Genomic DNA, 23056 nt, shown 5'->3' with positions numbered 1-23056 from the left:
AAAACCTATGTGCCCTTCACCAAGGTACCTCAGTAGACACAGAGAGAAAAGAGACAAAGAGACAGAGAGAATACAAAGGACTCGGGGAAGTGGCAACATTGTTTAGTAAGACCTATAAGGAACTAGCTGCTGGGTCTTCCCTAGGGTCTCTCCAACAGGGACGCAAAGCCCAACTGCAGTGCAGAGAGGGGAGCCACAGGGTGCCATCCAGCTGTAAATATTTCAGTATATTTTCTCTATTTTATACTTATTCTCCCAGGGAAACTTGGGGTATTAACTGGTCTAAATTAGAGTGCGGCTGTTCTGTGCACACTGTAGGAATGTCTGTCTGAAGCACAGGAAGCAGGGCTTATCAGCATGTTGTGATCAAACCACTGAGGAACACTTCCCTCACCTCAGGAAACCGTATCCAAGATATATTGTATCTGCATGTGCACTGCGTACAGAACGTACAGAAATATATACGCTTTATACATTGAGAGAATAAGACTGCCCGCCCCTCCCTTCCCCGCCATCTGCGAAGGAGCATCTTTTGCTCATCTGGGGACAGTGTTGCTCCAGCTGAGATAAACAAACTGGAGGCGAAAGAAGCAGGAACCAGAGTACAAGGGAATGAGCTATTCCCGGTCATTTTTAGAAACCATATCAGTATAAATGACATGAAGTAAATTCTAACAGACACATCTTTATATCCCAACACACTGTCATCTCTTCTTAATGGCACTCTGCTAAACATTTCTGTGTCCACAGGGACCCAGTAAAAAGGAAGAGATGGGACCAGTCAGGGACCACCTCTCCCCAGGAACAGCTGTGTCACTTGGGAGGTGGGAACTGGAGGATAGAGAAGGACACCAGTCAGTCAGGAGGCACAGAGCCTGCCAGGTAAGCCCTTAGAGATGAAGGAGTCCAGGCGGGTGTTAAGATAGAAGGGTGTTTTAAAGCTAACTCTACTGATTACATGGATTTGCCAAGGCTTACAGCACAGCTGCCCCAAAGGAATTTATTGTAATTGATTGTGATTCTGTTTTAGTAGTCAGCTTAAAGGTGTAGCAGAACAAATAAAAATGATTTAAAATTTGACTTTATTTAGAATTTTATTAAAATATTACTGCTTTAGGGTAAATAAACTGCAAGGCACCCACACAGTGAAATATTCTTTTGAATAAGAAAAAAAAAAAAAAAAAAAGAAAGGGCGGGCCAGGTGTGGTGGTGGACATCTTTAGTTCCAGCACTTGAGAGTCAGAGGCAGGTAAGTCTCTTCCTGGCTAGCCTGGTCTATATAATGAGTTCAAGGTCAGCCTGGTCTACAAAGTAAAATCCTTTCTCAAAAAACATTTTAAAAGACAGACAGATGGAAAGAAAGAAACAAAGAAACAGAGAAAGAAAAGGAAGGAAAGAGGAACAGAGGTTTGGGGAGAGAAAGGGAGAAGGAAAAGGAGGAGGAAGAGGAGGAGGTAGCTATCAAACGGTGAAATTACTAAGCTGTGAAGCGACATGAAGGAACCGTGGGTTGGAGGGGCAGCGGAGGCGATCAGTGCGAGCGCTGACTTCTGGAGTTCATCTGCATTAACACTCTGGGGAAAAAGCAAAGGAGTAGCGAGCGATAGCTCAGGACACCAGTGGTTGCCAGGAGACTGAAAGGACCAACGGAGGAGATGCAGCACAGGGGACTTCGGAGACCGACTCTGTGGCCTCTGAATCATGCTGTGTATTTGTCACACCCTACAGAGCAAACGACGCCAGTGTGAACCCTGACGCAAACCGTGATGTTCATGTGACTGCACAGTGACTTCAGTTCACACCCTGAGGCATGGCGGTGGTGCAGGATGTTGACGGTGGCGGGGGAGGGGGAGGTTTGTTCTTATGTGGGGGAGAAACATTACCTGCCCAGTTTTGCTGTGAAGCGAAAACTGTTCTTTTAAAATGTTTGTTTATGCTACAACTGGGAGATGGTTCGGTGGGTGAACCTCTAGCCGTGTCAACGTGAGGCCCAGAGTTTAGATCCCCAGCACCTACGTAAATGTTAGGTGGATGTGGCCGCCTACATAGCTGTCTCGATTAGCTGAATGGGTGAGCTCTGGATTCAAGTGAGAGACGTTGCCCCTGATGGTAAGATGGAGAATGAGAACATGGGTGCACCCGCAACACTGGTCCAAACACGTGATCAGGCAGGCGCAGACAAGTTTATACTTTAAAATGATGAAAATAAGCGTAAAGGTGTGTCATCTCAACGAAAAATCAACGATATATTTTGCATCCTTTTTTCCACTATAAATCTTTGAAAGTCAGCACGTACTTTATACAGCAAATCTGAATTTGGACTAGCCATACTCCAAGTGATTAACAGCTAGCTGCATGAGGCAGCTGACTCCCACATGTCCCCACATAGCAAAGCAGGGGACCGGGGAGTGGCTGTGTGGAGATGATCTTCAAGGACCCCGTCTCCCCCCCCCTCACCCCACTCTCCCTAGCTCTTCAATTCTGGTAGCATTGCTCCAAACCATGCACAAAATGAGGGCAAAATGCTGTTTGCTCAAGAAATGCAGCTTCCAAGCCAGTCTCTAAGTCAGTGGCTCTCATCCTTCCTAACACGGTGACCCTTCAATACAGTTCCTCGTATTGTGGTGATCCCAGTCATCAAATTTATTGTGTTACTGCTTCATAACTGCAAACTTGCTTCTGATATGGATCATAATGTAAATATCTGTGTTTTTCAATGGTCTTAGGCGACCCATGTGAAAGGGACATTCAGTACCCACAAAGGGGCCTCTACCCACAGGTTGAGAACCACTGCTCTAAGCCTTTCCACCAAGATCGCTGTCTCTCCGCCCCTCTCATACAAATATTTGGCAATCTCACCCTGCGTCCCCCTTCCTCCCAGTTCAGAGATACCACAGTCTGTGCTGACCATTTTCTTAACAGACAACACAGGACGTTGAAGGACAGAAGGACTTTGGTGCATCAGAAATTCTGGAAAACGACATGTATTACTCACTAAATAAGAGAATAAAATAGGAGACATTTGCCTCCGTACAAACGATAGAAAGTTCTTCCAGGTTCTACACACTGCGCAAATAAATGAACATTTTATTAAAATGAGTGCTGATTTAAATGCTTCTTAGGAAATAGGTACTTAAGGAAAAATAGCTGCTGTCAATCTAGAATACATAACTAGGCTGCGCCTCAGTAGGTGAGGGGATTTATATGTTCTTGCAGCTGGGAACATTATTTATATTTCTCACCCGCACCTCTGGAACTAATGTCTAAACGTCTCTATACACTGTGATGTATCACAATCTACTCACGCTGTAAATGCTCTTACTAAGCTGTGGGCGTCCCGTGCTCACAAAAGTCGGCTGTCGTGTGAATTAGAAGAGACGCTGCATTCAATCACAGCCTGTCCTTTTATAGTCATTCTCGGATTTTACCACTCAGAGAAATGAGGGGGGAAGACGTGTTTGTTAAAAGCTCTGCCGAAGAAAGGGGAAGAAAAAGTCAGAAGGGGGTTTGAGTGTAACAGCAAAAGCTGTGCAGCCCCACAAATCCTGCAGAGAAGGCAGAACAGTGTGAACAGAACAGCATGTGCGGCACGCGCATGTGTGTGTGTGTGTGTGTGTGTGTGTGTGTGTGTGTGTGTAAGGGCATTGACTTGTGTGTATGGACATGCACTTGTGGGGGAGGACGAGCACTTGTGTGTGAGGAGCACGGACTCGTGTGGGGGCATGCACTTGTGTATGTGCATGGGCATGCACTTTTGTGTGGGGAGCATGCACATACATTGTATTTAAAGTCACGACATCATTATTAGATGCCTAGCCCTCACCTGGACCCTCTTTCAAATGAAGGACATTGAAAAATATTAACAAAATGTGAGATATATGGTACATTTAAGTAAAGAAGTCTTCATGAAAAATCTAAGATATATCCTGTCTAATCTTTACGAATAGATGTCTTAATATAATATTAATATAACTTAATAAAATGAAATATCTTGGGTTTGCTTTAAGATTTTTAACCAAAGAAGAAAAACTAAAACTTGGGGATGTATGCTAAGCAAGACCGGCACGTCAGAGGTTCTGTTCTAGTGAGTCTGTGCTGGACTGGTAATGCCTTTCCCTGTGAGAGTTTAGAAATCAGGTCCCGTAAGTTTCAGAACATATGGATTTTGTTTTATTTTTTTCAAGACAGGCTTTCTCTGTGTGACCCTGGCTGTTCTGGAACTCACTCTGTAGACCAGGCTGGCCTCAAACTCAGAGATCTTCTTGCCTCTGCCTCCCTCGTGCTGGTATTAAAGGTGTGCACCATCACAGCCTGGCTAGTGTATGAATATTTTTAACAAAAAATTAACTATTTGTCAGATTTCAGACTTGGCATACATGATGTTACTCATACATATTCTTCTAAATCGTTGGCCTGTTTAGAAAACACATTTTCCCAATAAAAATGTATACTCTACATATGTATACATACATGTACATATACACTTTCACACATGCACACAGGCATATATACATGCACACACACACACACACACACACACACACACACACTCATCCCTTGGTATTGTGAAGAACTATTTCTGTAAATACCAAGAGCTACATATGACCCAAGTCCCTTGCCTAGAGTCTACAGTGTTTGCACATCACATCCATGCACTCTCCTGTGCAGTTTTAGCGGTTTCTAAATTATTTATAACACCACATATACTAAGTAACTGCTACGTACTTGTCATGTTGTATTGGAGAGTAAGAAACAGCTATCTATGTTTAGCACAGATTAATATATATTTAATTTTTAATTTTATTTATATCGATGTTTTGCCTGCATATATGTATGCTCACTACATGTGTACCTGGAAGCAAGAGAGTGACAGATCCCCTGGAACTGTTGTCACAGAGAGTTGTGAGCTGCCATGTGGGTGCTGGGAACCAAACCCAGGTCCTCTGGAAGAGCAGCAAGGGTCCTAACCATTGGGCTGTCACCCCAGCCCCTGAGGGATTATACCGACTGCAGAGCATAGGTTTCCACTGGGTCATCCCCATGCATACATCATTTGATCACATTCCCCTCTTCTAGTAACTCTTTATCCTGCCTCCCACTCCTCCCTCATTTCTTCTCCACATCTCTAACACTTTCATCTGTCTTTTCTATCTTCTACATACAAGGGAAAGCTACAATATTTGTTTTTAATTCATCTGTCAGGTTTTTTCTTTTTGAGATACATTCCCAGAAGTACTATGGTTGGATTATACGAAACTTTCGTATTCAAATTTTCGAGGAGCCTCCATCCGGATTTCCACAGTGGCTTAACTAATTTAATTTACACTTCCAGCAGCAGTGAACAAGAGTTCCTTTTGTTTGCTTTCTTTTCTTTCACTTTTTGTTTGGTTTGTTGTTAGTTTTATTTGTTTGTTTATTTGAGGCAGGGTTTCTCTGTGTAGCCCTTGCAGTCCAGGAACTCACTCTGTAGATGAGGCTGGCCTCGAATTCACAGAGACCTGCCGTCTCTCTGGAGTTCTGGGATATATAGTGTGCACCGCCACTGCCCAGCTTGTCTTTTTAATGATTCGCCATTCTGACTGAGGTGAGAGAGAACCTCCGTGTAGTTGGTCTGCAGTTCTCTGGTAGCTAAGGGTGTTGAATATTGTTCATGTATTTGCATGTAACATGTATGAATGCGCATATTTACGTGGATATCCTCACTTAAAAGTGTGTTCCTTTCCACTGCTCATTTATTGATGAACTCATTGTCTTTTGTCCCCCTTTTTAGTTCTTTATATATGATAGCCGTTATTCCCATTAGATACATACTCAGCAAAGATTTTCCTCTTCTCCGTGGGCTGTCTCTTTACTCCATTGTTCTTTGGCTGTAAAGAAGCCTTTTAATCCAATACATCTTTGTTGGTTCTTCCTGGACTACTAGAGTCCTATGCCAAAAGCCACTGCTTACACCTAGATCTGGAAGACGTCCCAAAGTTTCAGTCTTACATCAAGGCCCTCGGCGGATTTGAGTGGGTTTCCACACAGGGGGAGAGATAAGGATCTAGTCTGGATCGATAACTTCCTTCGCATCACTGCTGCAGAACACTGACTACCCTTTTTCTCCAATGAATGTTTCGGCACCTTTGTCAAGAGCCAGATGGGTGTGTCCATGTGGGCGTGTGCCTATGCAGTACGCGTCTGCTGCCGTACAGCGCTGCTTTTGTCAAAACCAAGCTCAGAAGTTGTCCTGTTTATTAAAGTCAAGTGCTAAAGGAAGCCTGAAAGGGGAAACAATGCGTTAAGCTAAAAGGCAGTGTTGACTAGGACCAGCACACTTTGTGACCAATTCTTCAGCACAACAGTGTGAGCACTCCACAGCCAAAGCTCCAATTTAATGACAAGCACTAACACCACACGCAGTATGAAATCTGACTTCCAAATGCATTTGTCGTTTTCTTTATACTACTCATTTTAGCCAATTATATATATTTTATGTGGAAGATAAATGTGTGTGCAACTAATGTAATCAAAACACATTTACCCATGTCGTTAAAAGTAAAATATATAATTTCCAGATACCTTTTAAAAGATATTTATTCCCGAGAAAGGAGACTAGTGGGCTCATGTGTGAGGACCATGTAAAGGAGTTCACAGGAAGACATGGGCACGTGTACAAGAAAGTGTATTTGGGGCCATGACAGACACTTGTCAGTCAACAGGAGTCAAGTCCAACAGGTAAAATGGCATAAATAAGACGGTGAAGACTTTTCCTATAGGACAGGTGGACAAGTTACAGTGGAACCGCTGCCTTGTGTCATTTAAGTCCAGCCTTCTCTGTGGAGGGCTTGGAAATTGACATCATTCCATCTCACCGCCACCTTCTCAAGGTTGAAAGAAAGCTGCCCACTTATCACCAAGGATCAGGGAACTATTTAATGCCTGCTGTCTCTCATAATTACATCACCTCATAGTCTATTCCTGCCTTCGTTTCTTCCCTCTTTCCTTCCTTTCTTTAACTGCCTTGAGCCTGGTATACCAGCCCCCACCTTCCCAGTGCTGGGATTATTGGCGAGCGCTACCCTGGCTCAGCAGTGAATTTTTAAATAAGCCAAAGCATCTAGAACTTGCTGTGTCCTGGAGCCTGCTCAATCCTTTCCTTTTCATCTCAGTTCAGTTTTAACTGTTTTATTATGAAGAACTAAGCGAACACGAGCCAAGCGTATTGGTGCTTCTATTTTGATACAAGCTACTTCCACTAGATGGCACTAAAGAGTCACATGTTAGGAATCAGAAACAACGCGCTATCTGAGAGAGCAATGCATTTTCCTGATGATTTGCCCTGATATTATGAGTGTCTAGATATGAACCACAAGTCTCGACCACTTACTTATTATAGAACATGATGTGTTTCCGGTACCGTGCCCCGTGTTATCAATGCAGCAGTGAGATGGGAGCTCATGTGGTTTGATTAACAACTCATGTCCAGAGGGTCTGAGTTCAGTTCCCAGCACCTGCTGGGCGGCTTACAAGCACTGGTAACTCAGACTGGACAGGATCTGATGCCTCTGTCCTTGTAAGGTATCTGTACTCATGTGCACATTCCCACATAACTTTAAGATAATTTTTTCTTAAAAAGTGAAGGGGCATTGTAATGGGGGAAGGCAGCATCAGGGTGGTCAGGTGTGCACACCGTTAATCCCAGCAGTGAGAGAGGCAGATTCCTGTGAAGTCAAGGTCACCCTACATGTCAAGTTGCAAGCCAGCCCAGGCTACATAGTAAAAGGAAAGAAAAAGAAAGAAAATTGAGATGCATAGTGTTCTAGTTTGGCTTTCTGTTGCTGGAATAAAACATGAATAAAAACCAACGTTGGGGGCTGGAGATATGCAGTGGTTAAAAGCACTGACTGCTGCTCTTCCAGAGGACCCAAGCCCAATTCCCAGTACCCACATGGCAGCTCACGACTGCCTATAACTCCGGTTTCAGAGGATCTGGCACCCTCATGGTGGCCAGCACACGGGGAGGTTTGAGACCCAGTCCACCGTAGTGAGTTAGGTATGGCTGTCAGCACTGGCAGGGGTAGGAGGCAGCTTGGTCACATCTGGGCAAATCAGGAACACAGTAGCATTATTAGACCAGCTAGAAAATCTCAAAGCCACAGCCACAGTGGGCCATTTCCTCCAGCCAGTCTCTACCAGTGAAAAATTGCCAATGCTCCCCACACAACACAACCAATAGGACTGAGAGGTCAGACACGGGAGCTGTGGCACACACTCCATTCACGCCACACTGGTCTTCTCCAGACCCTTAGCTAAAAAGAAGAGAAAAAAGGAGGCCGAGGAGCTCAGAACTGAAGGTGAAAAGGAAGCATGAGTGTGAGCCCACGGAAAGATCCAAGTAAGGAGGGCATCTGACAGGAGTGGGGTTTGGGACTAGAGGTACCAGGAGCAATCAAGGCAGAAAGGGATAGTGACTGATGGGGACAGATGTAGCGGTGAAAGGTAAATCCGCCAGAACCTTTCTATCTGCTGGATAGAAAGTGTCAGAACCAGTCTTCCTGACCTCCTGATAGATCATCTTCCTTCCTGGCTTCCCTGCCCTCGGTACTGCTCCTGTCGTGGGCATTAGGAGTGGGCTGGAATCCTTAGACACTGTACGGACCTGGGTACTTCCTATTCTTCTGCCCCTGTGGCTTTTTTACTTCCCTGTGACTACTTGCTGTCTAGAGTCCCCAGTAGGAGAAGCAATGTGTAATCATAGAGCAAGAGATGAACCAGTTCTGACAAAGGAACACTGTTAATAAATCTTAACCATGTGGTCTCAACCCATGTCACTTATCCACAGAATTCTTGGTTGAACATGGTCTTGTTAGTTTTCTCATTATTTGAGATAACCAATTTGTGCCTCGCTATTAACAGGTCTTTATCAAATGCCTACTATGAAGGCACTGGGTTGGTTGCCAGTGGTTTATCTTGATATACAGAAAACACACACATATGTATGCTATTTCTATACACAATATACATAATCTATCCACATTTCATATAAAAATTACCTGTAAAAATCTATACATATAAAAATATGCACACAACATAATAAAACGACATTAAGGTAGAAAATACTGCAATATAAACAGTAGGGCAAAGAACTGATTTCCTTCAGATTCTTTTGAGGGGTGCTGGGTATCAAACCGTATTACTGCGTTAACTCTCCAAACTCACAAAGAAGCCATTAGAATACAAGCTGGAACTCAGAGATAACAGGAAGATTCTGGGCCGGTGATAGAAAGTTCGCCTGACACAGAACGAAGGAGAAGTTCTCAAAACAGAGGCAGGACGACGGTGTGGACAAATTGACAAAGCAAGAAAGGTGCTTGTCGAGCTTCAGGGACTACCTAAAGTCCAGGATTACGCACTTATAAGGGAAGTGTTTTAGAATGAGTAGAATGAAGGTTTAATGTGGTTTTACAATTAACCTGGAAGATCAAATTAACTAAAAAAAGGAAGTCAACCATAATCCTGAGACTATTGCAGTGCCCGAGGAGAGAGAGAGATAAGGTCTTAAAAACTCTATGTGGTAAGTAAGGTATTGGCAGAGTGGATGGAAAGAAACTGATGCTTGCCTGGATGTGGAAAATGAGAAAGGAAGCCAGAAGGACTATAAGATTTCAAGCTGGAGAGTGAGCTTCCCCTCGGGAGAATGAATTGGGAAGACTAGAGCATAGAATTTAGTGAAGAGCGAAGCCTGAGTCACTTAAGATGGGTTAGGTGAAGGGAACATTCTGGAGCAGAATTATAATAGACATTTACGACAAATCTCAGGAGAGAGGTCAGTTGGAACTGGAATTATAGGTCTGGGACCCAACCCTGTAAGAGGACATACAGTAGGGGCTAACAAAGGGGATATGAGACCAGCCCTGGTCAACAGCAATGGCAAATAATAATATGACTGATTATTGAGAGAAGTCCAGCAACATTGTCACTCATGATCTACACGGGAAAGAGAAAGAATAAATTGTTGGTGATGAGGTTACACTTTGGGAGGGAGTAGGTGGGTGTGTGTGGGAGCACCCTCATAGAAGCAGGGGAGGAGGGATGGGGTTGGGAGGGTTTCCAGAGGGGAAACCGGGAAAGGGATAACATTAGAAATGTAAATAAAGAAAATATCCAATAAAAGAAAAGAAGAAAAAAAAAAGAAATGTAGTGGTGATAGCCACTGACGATAACTAAGTTGAGGGGAACTGGATCAAGGGAGAGTTAGTTTTCCTTTGGGATTTGATCACAGTCCTCGCTAGAAAGAATGTGTAAGACTTATAGAAAAGTCTCAGAAAAATGAGAGGCAGAAGAGGTTGGGATAAAACCCAGCAATCAGTGGCATGAGAAAGGAGAGAAGATGATAGACTTTAAAGTAAAAGGAGAAGATGTTCTTCAGATAGCTGCGTCTTCTCCTTCCACTGAAGGCAGACAGGGATTGATGTGTACGAAGCTGAGAACGGGAAGGACAGAGGGAACTAGAGCAAAATCTGTTGTTTCTGTCCCAGATGCTAGCTCAGGTTGACCTCTAGACCCCTTCCAGACTCTTCTATCATAAGCAGTTGGAAGATTAAATGAGATAATGCCTATAAATTACACAGCATCCCTCCAACAAGAGAAGTTAGATACACCCTACAGGAAATATAATATGGCATGGATAAGAGGTAAGAAGGCAAGGCATGGCTAAGCATCAAGGAGGGCAAGTTCAGAGCAACAATATATAGCAGGGCCAAGTCTGCACGGGCTTTGTAATTTGCTTCAGCATATGGGAGCGAAGCAAGGGGATTCTGTCAGGGCAGTGCTGAAGACAAAAGGCTGGAGAAATCTAGGTAAGGACCATTTTCATTTTTAAGACCTTTGTAGGCATCTTATATTAGGAAGTCACATGATTTTTATATAAAAGAAAGGTTTTTGAGCCACTAGCAGAAAAATATTTTACTTATGCTAAAGTTAAAACCAGATCTCAAGACCCTCACAATAAAGACCAAATCAGACTATTTTGGGGTTTTGTGTGTGTATGTGTGTGTGTGTGTGTGTGTGTGTGTGCACCCACTCACACATATGTGCCAGAGACAGAACCCAGAGCCTCACACACACTAAGCAAACACTCGATCAATGAGCTGCATCTCTATTTCAATGTATTTTACAAATAGCCAGATAATTTTTTTTAAATTTCATCTTTCCACAGTTTGGGGCCCTTTCTACCCAGGGTCCATACTTAATGAAAGCATTGGCTTTGACTGCTATGCCTATAGTATGAAATCTCTAATAAAGAGGTCCCTGAAACAGTGGTTCACGGGTCGAAATCAAGCATAGAAGGCTGTAAAGGAAGGAAAATAGTGAGACAGACAGAGGTTTGAGCATCTGAGGAATGGGAACAGGTGACAGCTAAGGATCAGCGATCAGTGCCTCAGACCCTATGCGTAGGAAGCGGACTCTAAATGAATGAATTTGAGACTCTTGGCAAATTCTTCAAGGAGACAAATGATAATGCTTGGGGTGCCGGGTGTGCCCATCTTTTTAACTCGTTGCTGGACCTTCAAGGGACTGGTCCCAGTGACATCTCCCACTGCCCCATTGTGACCAGTCAGGAGCTCCTCTTGATTGTAAATACAAATGCCATGCTTGCTCTGTTGGATCCCCAAACTTCCGTTACTGTTAGAACTCTGGGTGAGAATTGTCTACCTTAGCTCATGTGCCCTCCCGCCTAGAGTGATTGATTTAAAAGCAGCTTGCATCCCGGAAGCTCAGTGGAGCTCCGCAGAGCAGCAGTTCTAAACTTTTCAGTTAAATTTCCGGAACCAGAGCCGTGGGTGCCCTTTCCCTGGAAAATGGCAGAAGTTAACCAGCTGAGACGGTTCTGGTACGTAGCACGCTATACGTAAGAGATTCCAAGGCAGAAAAATACTCAAGAGACTCAAAGGAAACTGGCCAGGTGACCACTGACTTGCTAAGGTCTCTGCAGCTGAGAGCCTGCCTACAATTTCCAGCATGCTTCGGGCTACACCTCGGCCAACTGACAGTACCACGCACCAATGGGAGAACCCTATCTGAGTTTGGGGTGGAGTCCGTCCTGCGGCACTCAGCGCGGCCTTTTCAACGACCCAGAGGCCTCTCTGGTGGCAGCTCACCTTCGTCACGCCTACCACTTTATGCCGCTCACTCCCAGACTCCTCCTCCCAATCATGCACAAGGCCCTCCCTTGGTCCCTCTTCTTTCGCCGCGCGAGTGGCCGGAGAGGATGTGGAACTTGCTGAGCTTATTGGATGACAGTGATGTCACTCAGGAGGAGAGCGACGAGGCCCTCTCCTTTCGGACGGTGATTGGATTCTTCGGAGCCTACCTGGGCTAGGATTGGTGTGAGGCGGGGCGACAGCTTTAGGGCCTTCTGGGCAACCCAGACAGAAGGCTGCGCTCCCGCACTCTGGGAGAGCCTAAGGACACCTCATCGCCTGGAGGGGAGGGTGCGCTTGTGGCGTGGTGGGGGCGGGACCAGTGGGGCGGGAGGGAGGGTGGCCTTGGAGGGAAAGAATTGCTGGGGTCAGGGTGATGGTGACAGAACTAGCTGGGGACTAGATCTAGAAGCGCTTGCGAGGAGGACTTGGGTGATCCAGGAAGGTGTGGACGTGACTGGTGTGGGATGCAGTGGAAAGGAAGGGCCAAACCACAAATCCGGAGTAGATCTGTGAATGGTTCCTCAGAGGCGTTCTCTTTCTGGTTGTCCTTTTATTTGGCAACACGAGAGTCCTCATGGTCTGTGTTCAAGTTCTTGGAACTCTGTCTTTGGGTGAACTTAACCTGCATTATAGGACTGCCCAGGGCCTGTTCTGATACTGGGCACATCGGTGGGGAAGATGTCAGAAAACAGGAAACCGCTTCCAGGTTTTGTAAACAAACTCCAAGATGCGAGTGCATCTGGGAGCTCAGGCAAGACTCACTGTCCTTCATGTCTGAGGCTTTTCAAAGTCCCCAGGCTCTTGCCTTGCTTGCACACGGTGTGCACCTCATGTCTGGAAAGGCTGGATCCATTCTCAGTAGTGGACATCCGAGGGGGTGACTCAGACACAAGCTCTGAGGGGTCAATATTCCAGGAACCCAAGTCATGCAGCCTGAAGCCACAGACCGGCATCCTCTGTCCAGTATGTGATGCTCAAGTGGACCTGCCCTTGGGTGGAGTGAAGGCTTTAACGGTAGACCACCTGGCCATGAATGACGTGATGCTGGAGAGTCTGCACGGGGAAGGCCAGGGCCTGGTGTGTGACCTGTGTAGCGACAGAGAAGTAGAGAAGAGGTGTCAGACCTGCAAGGCCAATCTCTGCCACTTCTGCTGCCAGGCTCACAGGTAAAGAGGGAACACCCCACTTACTGTGGCCAAGAGTGGGGTGCAAGGATAGCAAGACACAAGTCCCTTTGGTGAGCAGGTCAGAAGGAAGGCGTTCTCACGCACTACCAAAATGCAAAGAACAGTACACTGTGCAAGCACATCGCAAGCTTTAGAAGGGATATCAGCACAGGCAACCCGATAGCTGCAGTAACAAAAGCACCGCTTGATCTGATGTTGTAATTCTTACCGAAAGGTGGGTGCTACTTCACCCCCATTGACTAAATGAGGAGGCGGAAGCTCAGCAGGATTTTGTGTTTCGCCAAAGTCCCACAGTTGGTGAGCATGTAACTGAACTGAATCCTCAATTCAGACCTCATTCTTCTAGGCTCTTTTTACAAAACACGCGTCACCTCGGTGTAGCTGTCAGTAGGCTGTGCCTTATGTCAGACGTCTGACCCGGAGAGCAGGCTGGGAATGGGGGTGTTTTGTCTTTTATCACAGTCAAGGAATAGTTTGTTAGGTGAGTTAGTCTTTGTCTCCTTTTCTCTTCCTTCCTACTCTAGTGCATCAGAACTCAAAACAAAACTAAACAAGTTCTTTCTCTCTTTCTTTCTTTGAGTTCTGACCTCCCTTTGTTTTCTGGCCTTCCCAGCAGAGCAGTTGTCTTTGCTCCCTATTTTTAACTTGTGTCATTATCCCTATGACTGTCTTGTTGCCAGCTCAACAGCTGACCCATTTTCCCTGTAGCCACACTCGTACCAGAATAGGCACACACACTTCAAGATGAGGGGGGTGTTGCCAGGGAACTCTTCGAGCAGTCATGCATTTCCTTAGAGATTGCCCGGAGCCTCCTAGAACTCTATAGGAAAGAAGGAGAGAGCTTTTAGTACCCATTGATTTCGCTTTCTACTAATGCTGATGACTCTTGAGGGGAATTCGGGCCTGCCAGCGTATGTGCTGGCCAAAGGAATTGCTTTACTAAAATGTTAATTAAACATGAGATGAGTTTGCCAGAGCCACCCGGCTGCTTTCGCTGCAACATAGATCCATCTGGCATGGTTTATCACTTGGTGTTAGCCTTCCACCCTGCTTTAGGAAGTGGGCTGAGACTCTTGTCTAAACTTACCAAATTAACTCGGGTGACAGTCTCTCGGAATATAGCCTCAGCATTGCAGCGTTGAAGATGTACCCCATGCCAAATTGGAGTATTTATGAGCTGTGTCCTGAACAACAGCACGCAGATAGGCATGTGCTCCCCCGTGTGGAGAAAAACGAAGCAAAGAGGATCCCGTAGCTTTGTGTACGTTCTGAGGAATGTGACTCAAATCTACTTCACCCCTAGAACCTCTTTGCCAGACTGTCTTCCCTCTAGAGTTATTCCCTCTCTTCCTGTTCCCGACTGCTTCCTTCCAGGCGGCAGAAGAAGACAACGGATCACACCATGGTGGACCTGAAAGACCTAAAAGGCTACAGTCGGGTTGGAAAGCCTATCCTATGTCCTTCCCACCCTGCCGAGGAGCTGAGGCTGTTCTGTGAGCTCTGTGACCGGCCGGTGTGTCGGGACTGTGTAGTTGGGGAGCACCGAGAGCACCCCTACGACTTCACCAGCAACGTCATCCACAAGCATGGAGATTCCGTACGGGAGCTGCTTCGAGACACCCAGCCCCACGTGGAGGCCCTGGAAGACGCCCTGGCTCAGATCAAAAGTTCGAACAACGCCCTCCAAGAGCGCGTGGAGGCGGTGGCAGCTGACATCCGAACGTTTTCTGAGGGCTACATCAGAGCCATCGAGGAGCATCGGAACAAGCTGCTACGACAGCTGGATGACATACGGGTCCAGAAGGAAAACTCTTTACAGCTGCAGAAAGCGCAGCTGGAACAGCTGCTGGCCGATATGCGGACTGGAGTGGAGTTCACTGAGCACCTGCTGACCAGCGGCTCAGACTTGGAGATCCTGGTCACCAAGGGAGTGGTTGTAGAGCGGCTCAGGAAGCTGAATAAGGTTGAATACAGTGCCCACCCAGGAGTGAACCATAAGATCTGCTTCTCCCCTCAGGAGAAGGCAAGGTGCCAAGGCTATGAAGTATATGGGGCCATTAACACGCAGGAAGTTGATCCAGCTCAATGTGTCCTTCAGGGAGAAGGTAGGGAAGCATTTCTCAATGGGATTGAGAGAGCAGTGCCTAGGGACCTGACATTTAAAGAATTGTGTTTTGCTGTCTGGGGGTATAGTGCCATGGGTAGAGTGCTTGCCTAGTTTGCAGGAAGCCTGGGTCTGATCACTACCACCACACAAACACATGGCCACATACGCTTTTAATTCTAGTACTCGGCAGGTGGCTTAGAAGTTTGAGGACATCTTTGGATGCACAGCAGGTTTGCTAGCAGGCTGGACTATACAAGACCATGTGTCAAAAAGATAAGATAAATGGGGCTTGATCAGCAAGGCATCCTGGTTTTAAAGGCAGTGGCCCCTTGCCTTGCCCTTTTCGTTCTCATGCTCTGGGCAGGCTAGAGTTACTAATCCTGGGGGTAGGCTTGAACCTTTTGCACTTCAGAAAAGTAGATGCTCTCAAGAACCTCAAGGATCAGGCTTTGCTTTGGGGATAGAGCCTGGCCATGCCCACAGGAGATAGCAGTACTGACTGGAGCAAGGCAGACTCCCTGCTCAGAGGCATACCCCACACGTCCTGGTGCTTGGATGCTGTGTGGAGGGTTACAGAGCAGTGAGGAAGACACGGTCACGCCTTCTTTCCCTACCATTTGGATTCACACAAACTCTGTCATTGGTAGTTCAAGATTTGGTAGGTTGGCAGGGTTTGTTTGGGGGTGTTTCATTTGCTTTGGCTTTTGAGACCGGGTCTCATTATGTAGCCCTGCTGACCTGGAACTATGTGGAACAGACTGGCCTCAAACTTATAGAAATCCACTAGCTTCTGAATGCTGGCTTTAAAGGTGTGCAGCACCAGGCCCATCTCAAAATGGTCTCTTTATACCAGTGTTCTGTTCTTAGGGGAAGCATGTTATTCAGACATATTTCACAGATCCCTCCTGATGGGGAAGTTTGTCTTTGAGCTGCCTTCATTTTAGGGAGGAACTCCTGACTCTTTGGGAGTCAAGGATCACTCTGAGACTTTTTCCCAGAAGTACCCACTAAATCGGGCATGGAGTTTGGGGAGTTTCCTAACACGACTCCCCCCCAATGCCCCCATGTGCCTCTGTATAATACCTGGTAGTTCACAAACTGGACCTGAGAAACCCAGCTTTGTCTTCATGCTGGCCTACAAGCTGTAGCACCATGGAATTAGCTTCTGAGTTGCACAGGCTCTCACAACAGGGAAGTTGCAAGCTAGACTTTAGTATCCTCTACCTATTCTAGGAGGACCCAGGGCCTTAGAAGACAGTTTTGGGGATACCAGTCTCATGAAAGCCTAAAGGGTGCCTTTGGCTACCTAGAAGAATCCTGATTTTTGCAGTTTCCTGGGGGCCGGAGTTAAGATGCAGAATCCTTGTGATCCCAGAGCAGCTACTAGTGAACCATTTAGCCCAGGCCTGGGGGAGGGGATGAGGGAAGGGTGGGTGCCTGTACCACATGGGGAGAACAGGAAGGGAACATGGTGGGCCTTAGAACAGCTTTCTTTGGTCTGACTCGGGGAGACGGCTTCTCCTGGGAGGTGAGTGCTTACAGTGTGTTTGTCTTTTGCAGATCTCCATAGAGCTCGAGAGAAACAGACAGCCTCTTTTACCTTGATCTGTAAGGATACCACGGGAGAGAGCATGAGCAGGGGAGGAGACAACGTCCGTGTGGAAGTTGTCCCCAAAAATAAGAAGGACAGGTGTGTGTGTTCAATGTATCATGTTCGGTAGGCAGTGAGGGAACAATGAGGGCCGTTGAGTTACAGGAGACAGAACTGGGCTCTCATCTCATGGTGCCATGATGCCGGGAGAAAATGATTCCACGCCATCAACCAAACTCGTTTCCTTCTGTAGGATTTATGGCTGGCTTCAGCCCTCTCTCAGTGTAGTCTCCCCTGCCCCAGATTGTCCTTGTTCTAAACTCTGAAGTGGACGGTTTTGTTGTGTTTTTAATGAGTACAGAACCAGACCCTTTTTCTGAAACCTAGCCTGTTTTCCTAATACATTGTTTCAGGATCATGTTTGTTTATATACATACATACATACATACATACATACATACATACATACATACATACATATGTTTTTATATATGTATATATATGTGTGTGTATGTATGTAGGTATGCGTATATGTATATATATATATATATCCCCCTCTGCAGTTGGATCAAGGGCCCACAGAGCAGGGAGTAGACCGTGTCCTGGCTCTCAGGATGTTAAAGTGAACTGACGCTGTTAGCCTTCAGTCTCAGGAACGTTTATGATTCACATTAGAGGCACTGAGTGTAAATGCTGCAGAGCCCCAGTCTCAAATGGGGCAGCTAGAGCAGGCTTGTGAGAGGGGCTGGCCTTTTTTTATTAGTATTTTATTTTTTAATTGGATATTTATGTATTTACATTTCAAATGTTATTCCCTTTCCCGGTCCCCTCTTCCATCCTCCCTCCCCCTGCTTCTATGAGGATGCTCCCCCTCCCACCCACCCACCCACTCCCACCTCAACACCCTGGCATCCCGCTACCCTGGGGCACCAGGCCTTCACAGGACCACCTTCTTAACCCTTTCTGTATTCAGTCCGATCAGAACAGTGGTCCAGGACAACAAGGATGGATCCTACCATGTTTCCTACACCCCCAAGGAACCTGGCGTCTACACTGTGTGGGTTGGCATCAGAGAGCAGCAAGTGCAGGTGAGGAAAGGCCCGGCACCCACCGTCAGCTCCAGAGCTCTCCGGTCTTATCGGGCCGGCTGCATAGGGCCTGGAGTCAGCTGTCCTTTCTTCTTCATGGTGGACACGGCCCAGATCCTGCAATTGTGTTCTTACTGGTTGTGCTCATGGCCCTAAGAACTCTGCCTGTTTCACCCCTGGCATTTACATTTTATCCTCCTGGTTAGTTTATCCACATTCTCAATCTGGGGAAGATGGCTTGACCACAGTTGAGTCTGCTAATAGACAAGCTCACACATTTAACAGTTCCACCTTTCCACACCGTGGGCCACCGTTGTCAGGGTTACACTCCTCCTATCATGTGACCAGTCATTTATCTGCCTAACCGTCAGCCCATAGGATATGGATGTCTAATCACAGCGTGTCAGGGATGGGTCAGATGTCCTTGTATACTTCCCTGGCATTTTCTTCAACGCCTGCTCAGATAGCTCTGACAGTACGTCTGTAACCAGCCAACCTTGGAATCTGAGCCTGTTACTTTATCATTGGGTGGTTTTGTTTCATTTTGTTGTTGTATGAGGTAGGGACAGAGTAATCCACAGTGGACCTCAGTTCACTGTGTAGCCAGGCTGGCCTTGAACTCTCCATCCTCTTGTTCTGACCTCCTAAGTGTGGGAATCACAGGATGCACCAGTCATGTTTGCATCCGGGTTATATTTTAGAAAATGGTGCGCTTGCCAGCCCTCTCTTACTGTGACAAAACACCTGAGCTGTGAACTTGAAAGAAAGAAAGGTTTGTACTGGCTGCTCACTTCAAGGCTCAGTTCCTGCCTTCCCTCCAAAGGAGGGGGCCTCCGACCCTGGGAACTTCCAAGACACCAGGCTTCCACACGGGCTTTTCTCAGACGATGTGGTTCTTACACAAAGACAGGAAAATTCCAATACTTAATAAACATTTGTATTTATCATAGGAAGAGAAATTAAAATACAGAAGTTATCCTTGAAGAAAAAGTGGATAGAGTTACAACTTAGACTCATTAGCCACATGTATTAAGGCTTCTCTCTTCCATGTATCCACAGCCTGCACTAACAGGCTGGGCGAATGGGTTTGTGTCCAGGGGTAGCGGGAAAGGTGCTAGCTGAGAAGCACCACACGTGTCCTTTCTTGTGGTTGTGGCAGCCTAGTGACTACCCCGTAGCTCCTGAAGAATTGAGACTAAGACTCCTAGAGACTGTAATCAGTCACACAGAGACCTGAGTCAGTGACTAATGTGGGTTCCACTCCCACTTCATGCAAAGCTGTAAGGGAGGCAGAATCCACGAAGAGTTTGAACCACGTCTGAGCTAGTTCACGTCACTGAAAATGGAGCTGACCTGTGAACTGTCTTCAGTGCCCAGAAGTTCAGTAGCTACATGCACAGTGGCCTGGTGAAATGCGGCTCTGGCACTTAGCAGGAGGACTGCACACATCCAAGCCCAGTTTAACTCACTTTATTTGCCCCTATCGAGCTAAGTCCCAACCCAGATATACCCCTGCCCCGCGTCCTTGTCCGCCCTGTGACTTAGAACCTGCTTATCACGCACTGATGGCTCAGCACACCCCGTCGATGTCTGAGGCGCTATTCTTTGCTCTTGGCCTGAACCCTTCAGGGCTCACCGTTCAATGTGACCGTGAGGAGGAAGCATCGGCCGCATCCAGGCGTGTTTCACTGCTGCACCTTCTGTTCCAGTGGAGGCCAGAAGACTGCACGCTGTGCCTGCGGAGGCACCATGCCGGGTAAGCACCATGCCGGGTAAGCACCATGCCGGGTAAGCATGGCCGGTAAGCACCATGCCGGGTAAGCATGGCCGGTGTCCTGAGGCCCGCTGGCCCAAGCAGCAGCAAGCAAGGGGCCTTCCCTTCACTGCCTCACAGCGCTAGGTCAGGGGGTTCAGACTGAGGCTTTTCTTACAGAATCCGAGCCTCTCGTGTAGAGGCAGGACAGATACCCTGTACAGCAAGCCTCTTGTTCTGAATTAAAATGGCAGGCTTCAAGGTTCACCAGTCCATGACCAGAATCTGGGGTTCTCAGATTCAGTCTACACCCATTCTGAGTACTGAGAAATAGAGATCCATACAAAAACCGTGGGGACCAGGGGAGTAGATGACTGAGCAGTGTCCTTTGGACCTCTGGAAAGAGTCCTCTGTTGTAGTAGTTGTGGTTGTCGTTCTATCATGGGGCTGGGGGAAATCCAATCATGAGAGCACTGGCTGCTGTTCCAGAAAACCCAAGTTCAGTTCCCACCACCCAGGGGGCTCACAACTGTTGATTACTCCAGTTAAAGGGATTTGATGGCTCCTTTCTGATACCATCCTCACACATGGTACATAGACATACACGCAGGCCAAATGCTCAATACATACACATAGAATAAAAAAAATTACTTCATCATGTTTTTACTTTAATAGTGGCCCACAAAGTGAGCTTTAGTACCCCTCCATGTAACCAATTCAGGATGTCTCCTTTTCCATTAATCTACCCTTTTATTTTCATGTCACTCACTGCATATAGTTTAGATCTAAACCAGTTTATTTATCAGCTGAAGTGCAAACTAGTTCACCTGGAGGTTGCAGTTTGGACAGGTCTGAGAGCCTGGCCAGGCCTGGTGTCCAGATAGTTCTGATTACAGCGGACTGAAATAGGCAGTTCCTTTGTGGAGATCTTGACCGCTTAAGTCTGAATGCTGCCAGGTTTAGCTTTGTACAGCTGGACTCTACTTTCCTTTGTGCCCCTCCCCTTGTATTCTGCAGGTGGGTACCTTGGCTGTGGCCATGGACACAAAGGCCACCCGGGGCGTCCACACTGGTCTTGCTGTGGGAAGTTTGTTGAGAAGTCAGAGTGTTCGTACTCAACTGGGCAGAGCGCACCGAGGAGTCTGCTTAGGACCGTGGCACTCTGATGGCTTCCTGGGGACAAGTTGGGCCAGGTAAACCTGAAGTTAGCATGACTTCGGATGTACAGAGAACCCAGAGCTTGAGTAGTTCCAAAGAGACTGACAGAATTAAAGACAAAGTGCTTTCTAACGTCAGACTTCAAGTGCTCTTCTATGTGTGAGCGTCTCACCTGTACCATGGCGGGATGCAGGCCATCCCTCCACAACTCTTCACGGCAGGGAAGCATCGAGGTGTCTGTGGAGATCGTGGACCCTTCCTTTCCATTATATTACAACCTGGGGTTTATCCCTGAGCTAGAGTAAGTACTTCTCCTGGAGAAGGAAAACCCTTTGTCCCGTCATTTTTTCGTTAGTATACTTTCAGAGTTTTTCCTAGTGCATGGTCTATGATGATTATAGTGTTTTTGCTGCTTAGGTGAGCGCCTGTGTGATGCTCATGTGTAGGGCACACAAGTGGACAGTTAATACGGAGGAACGCTGTGGCGAGGGCGCAGCCATCTGTTACAGTTCTTACACCAGATCACGGAGTCCTCCATCCACACAGCTCCGACTTAATAGATGGTCTTTGCTGTGTCTCTACCCTGCAACAACTGAAAGCGGGGACGCTGCAGGGCACCCCCTAGCGGCTAGCACTCCCTCAGCCTGCCAAGGTCTTCCCTGTAGACATTTTGTGTGTTCTGGGATTCCTGGATTCTTACATGGCAGGAAACTCAGAACATATTAAAGTGAATTACTGAAATTTGCATTATAAGATCTCTTAGGGAGTGGTGACTCTTTGGAGTGGTGGCTTGGGTAAAACAAAGGAAGTGAAGCACTTAGATGACCGCTGTCAGGTCCCCACAGGTTACATTTCCTTCTTTTAGCTTTAGACATTAAAATACTTTCTTCCTTTTCTGGGAACATTCCCCTCGAGCTCCTTTCTGTAAGCAAAATCTGATGTTCCCAGAAGACACCATTGCTCACCACCCTCCAGCTGGTTGTTTGCTCCTCACTGTCTGTGCCCTGCCACACACACACACACACACACACACACACACACACACACACACACACACACACACACAGAGTCAGAGTCCGTGCCTCTTGAGCTTGCTGTCGCTGCTTTGAGGTCACTGGTTCTCAGCCAGGGTGGGTTTGCCCCACCCCACCTCCCTGAGGCATGTCTGGCAGAATCTTGGGGATATGGGTTCTAGCAGCACTGAGTAGGACCACAGGTCAGTTTATTAAACTGCAGGACAGCTTTCTGCAGCAAACGGAGCATGTTCTGACCCCCTGCAATGCCATCCTCCGTCTGATGAGGGTCACTCCTGTGTTCTGCTCCACCGTTCCCTCCCAGGCTCCTCTGCTCAGCCTTGCACTGTGCTGCTCTCTGTACTCTCAGTGGGGTTGAAGAGCAGTCCTTCCATTTCTCACCTCTGTTCCCAAGACCCCTCTGACCTAAACACCACCTACACATGGTGACTCCCAAGTCCCCTCCAGGTCCAGTCTCTAGATGATGATGATGTCCAATGGCTTACATCTCATCTCCCCTTGTGTGTCCAGTAAGCTCCTTATTCAAATTCAAGTGACTTCCAGGGTCCAGTTCTCACTTGCTCCTGCCTGCCAGCACCAAACGGCTTCTGGAGTGCTCCTCACACTTGTCTGTCCTCAGGTGGGGCAGCTCTGGAAACTCCTTGAGTGTCACACACCATATCCAAACCACTGGTAACTCCTATCAGCCTGCCTTTCACAGCACATCTGACTCCTGCTCTCTGCACCCACGGCTACCATCCTGGTATGAAAAGCCAAGCCTTCCCACCAGAAGGCTTTGTCTGTCTTCTAACCAGCCCGCTTCCACATCAGGTCGTTCTGCTGAGTCCCTCCAGTGTCCCCTCACCTTACTCAGAACAAAGTCGGTACACAGGCTTCCTGTTACCATGTGTCACTGACATGGTCCCATCCATGTTCTTCTCTTCCTACCCAGCTCCGTCTTCTGTCCAGGC

At 47.0% G+C, this 23056-nt stretch overlaps 1 protein-coding gene across 1 annotated transcript; it reads left to right on the top strand.

The window, feature by feature from the left end:
* The first annotated feature begins 12357 nt into the window (after window positions 1–12357).
* On the top strand, window positions 12358–21211 carry Trim45 (tripartite motif containing 45). The gene is made up of 6 exons (XM_032897627.1): window positions 12358–13354; window positions 14750–15480; window positions 17043–17172; window positions 18047–18161; window positions 19791–19917; window positions 20932–21211. Exons 1-6 carry the CDS (start codon window positions 12867–12869, stop codon window positions 21078–21080), a joined length of 1740 nt encoding a protein of 579 aa, XP_032753518.1. The 5' UTR covers window positions 12358–12866; the 3' UTR covers window positions 21081–21211.
* The last annotated feature ends 1845 nt before the right edge of the window (window positions 21212–23056 follow it).

This window comes from Rattus rattus, chromosome 3 (assembly GCF_011064425.1).
Source record: "Rattus rattus isolate New Zealand chromosome 3, Rrattus_CSIRO_v1, whole genome shotgun sequence".
In the NCBI taxonomy this organism is placed as follows: domain Eukaryota; kingdom Metazoa; phylum Chordata; class Mammalia; order Rodentia; family Muridae; genus Rattus; species Rattus rattus.
The sequence above is the reverse complement of the archived record's forward strand: the minus strand, read 5'-3'. Positions and strand labels throughout refer to the sequence as shown.